At 36.2% G+C, this 3,261-nt stretch overlaps 1 protein-coding gene across 1 annotated transcript; it reads right to left on the minus strand.

Annotated features, from left to right (window-relative positions):
• Positions 1-1,261: 1,261 nt before the first annotated feature.
• Positions 1,262-2,209, minus strand: LOC134377148 (olfactory receptor 1165-like). The gene has a single exon (XM_063095764.1). The coding sequence runs from the start codon at positions 2,207-2,209 to the stop codon at positions 1,262-1,264; it is 948 nt and encodes a 315-aa protein (XP_062951834.1).
• Positions 2,210-3,261: the final 1,052 nt, after the last annotated feature.

Below are 3,261 nucleotides of genomic sequence, written 5' to 3' on the forward strand. Positions count from 1 at the left end.
TTTGTTTGGAGAGATGAATTCCCCAAAATATCCCAATTACACTGTAAGAACAATAATAAATTTTCGGGATTTGCCCTACTGGATATCAAAACTTTTTAGTTATGGGTGCTTCTGACTATAAAACAAATATAATCCTACATAGAGCCTAGACATTGACTGATATGTATACAAATAAAAAAATTCTGAAAATTATAACCCTGAAGAAAAGCATAGAACAGAGTAACTATTACATAAATATTGTTGGGACAAATATACATTTGTATTTTAAAATTCCAAATAGGCCTAATCTCACATTACACGAAAAATCAATTCTAAAATTATCATAAAAAATGAATGGAAAAATCAATATAAAAAGACATAGTAAAATCTAGAATACAAAATAAAAGAAAACAGTTTAACATAAAAGGAAGATAATGTATGGAATTGGGGGCAATGTAGCACATAAATTGTGAGACTATATTTTCCTTATTTTGGAGGAAAGAAATATTTCTTAAATAGAATATTAAAAACACTTCACTGTATCTGTATAAATGGACAATTTCATGAGCGGTGCTTCATTAAATATCAGAAAAGCTGGGCACCTAAATACAACGTCGAGACAGTAAAATAAATAAAGAAATATATAACAATAGGGGAGAAAATTCAAGACATAAAAGGGTTTATGGGCAATTTGTAAAGTGCTAATAATGTTCTGTCTTTTCTTATTTTGAAGAACTAACATAGAAGACTATTATTCAAAAACATTTATCTAAATCGTTGTTATAATTCACAATGACAGAGGCAGAGTGAGTGGAAAAGAAGGGCAGCATGCAAGGGTAAGATACTTACAGGTTTTGATGATTAGAATATGGAAACCTTAAAGGATCATTATTTAGCTGCCTACATTCTGGGAGGAATATAAACAGAATTTTCCTTTTTTTTTTTATTTTACTGACAGCTGATGGTTAAAGCATAGTAGCTTTTAATAATTATGTGTATATATGTGTGTGTGTGTGTGTATATATATATATATATATATATATATGAAATTGTGTCATGCATCTTTGAAGGAGATAGTTCTGTTTTCCACAAGTAAAATTTCTAATAGTTTGGGTGAGACTACACTGGAATAACAAAAATAAATTATCAAATACCCTGAATCAATTTTATCCCATTATTTGAAAATTAAATTAATAACTATCAACTCAATGCATAAAGCACATTTTAAAAAATAACTAAAAACCATGTGTTTGCGTGTATCTGCGTGTGTGCGTGTGTTAGATTACACTGAGTGAGAAAGCACTTTGGTGTGAATTAACTTCCCGACAGTCTCCTTCACATCCTTATTTCTAAGACTGTAGATAAGAGGATTTAGCATAGGAATCACAATGGAGTAAAATGCAGTAGCTACTTTAATGAGGAGCTTTGAGTTTTTAGAGTTGGGCAAACAGTAGAGAAGGAGAATGTCCCCGTGAAAAATGGTGATGGCAGTCAGGTGGGAGGCGCAGGTGGAGAAGGCTTTTCTGAGTCCACCCGTGGAAGGCATCCTGATGATGGTGACAACTATGAAGACATAGGAGGTGAGAATGATCAGAAGACTGCAAACTTCACTGAATGTAGAAATGACGAATGCCACCATCTGGCTGAAGTGTGTGTCAGAGCAGGACACAGAGAGGATGGCAGAAAACTCACAGCAAAAGTGATTTATGGTAGATCCACAGTAGGACAGTTTCAAAAGAGAATATGTGAGTGTTGAGGAACAGAATCCACCCCATGTGTAAGTTCCAGCTACAAGGACAGCACAGAGCTTACGAGACATAGCGACTGTGTAGAGCAGGGGGTTACAAACAGCCACAAACCGGTCATAGGCCATCGCTGCTAACATGAACATTTCCGCAAACACAAATGTGACGGCAAAGAAAAATTGCGTCATGCATCCTTTGAAGGAGATAGTTCTGTCTTCCACAACTAAAATTTCTAATAGTTTGGGTGTGACTACACTGGAATAACAAAAATCCAAAAAGGACAGATGGCTGAGGAAAAAGTACATGGGTGTCTGAAGTTTAGGATTGACCCTTATGACCCCAATCATACCCAGGTTCCCCACCACAGTGACAGTGTAGATGGCCAAGAACAGCAAGAAGAGGGCAACCTTGAAGGGTGGGAAATTTGAGAAGCCCAAGAGGACAAAAGTGGCTCCAGCACTCTCATTTCTCCCAGTCAGCATCATCATTCCTGTTGGAGGAAATCAGAGAGTTCATCCTGAGCAGTTGGACATAACAGAGACAGTAGGAATGAGGGAAATGCAGATGACTGCATGAGAATCACCACCGAGTGATGTACGAAATATGCACTCATGTTTTATTTTTTGGTGTTTTACTTGCCTCATTTGAATTTCTCTTTGGCCACTACCAACTACCGGAACATGGAATGTCTCCTTTATGCATCAGAGACTCAATTCCTCATCTATAAAACAAGAAATGTGGCCACAGCATAAAGTGCTTTTACAAATTGCACACATATATATGCATATTAAATGCTAACAATAGTTCCACCCCTTATTAATATTTAAATAATTGTGAACTAATATATAAATTTCACATAAAATTCTATTACTTGTGAAGGAATAATAAGACAAATTAAAGAATAACAAGGAAAATATCTTAGTTCTTGGCAATAGAACAGATTACAACTGAGATGATTCAACAGAGTCTGCCACTGGGGATTTGAACAGTGTGTTTCTAGGCTGTTACTTCATATTTGAAGACATGAGGGGACAGTAGTGCCAGTAAGTATTCTCAGTTAAAGTGGTGCTGAGCTGTCACTCTCAATTGTGTGTGCCTATTTTAAAGTGTTAGCTTTTCTACAAATATCCTACAGGAAGCAGGTAATGGTGCAAATCGAGAACCGTAAATGGAAAACACAATCAATGCATGGTCAAAGCAGTTTTCTCTCCTAATTCCCTTCTGACTTTTCCTTCTGTCTTTGATTCAAATTTCCACCAACGTCTGAATCCATCAACAAAAAATCTTTTTTTTTACCCGAGCCTTCTTTATTCCCCTCTGATTCTCTTTTAATTTCAGCTTCACGCTGTGAGAAAGGCAGTTAGAGAAAAATGAAAGGGATTTTCAAACTGTTCTGCTGTATTTATTCCCGCTGCAACACCCGTTACCCTGCCAGATAACCCCGGATCTTCAGTCAGCCTTCTCCCACCCTGCAGGACTGACATTCCTTAGATTCTATTTTAGCATGGTGTCAAATCCTCACATATTTTTTTTCAAA

The sequence above is a fragment of the Cynocephalus volans genome, chromosome 4 (genome assembly GCF_027409185.1).
Source record: "Cynocephalus volans isolate mCynVol1 chromosome 4, mCynVol1.pri, whole genome shotgun sequence".
Classification (NCBI taxonomy): domain Eukaryota; kingdom Metazoa; phylum Chordata; class Mammalia; order Dermoptera; family Cynocephalidae; genus Cynocephalus; species Cynocephalus volans.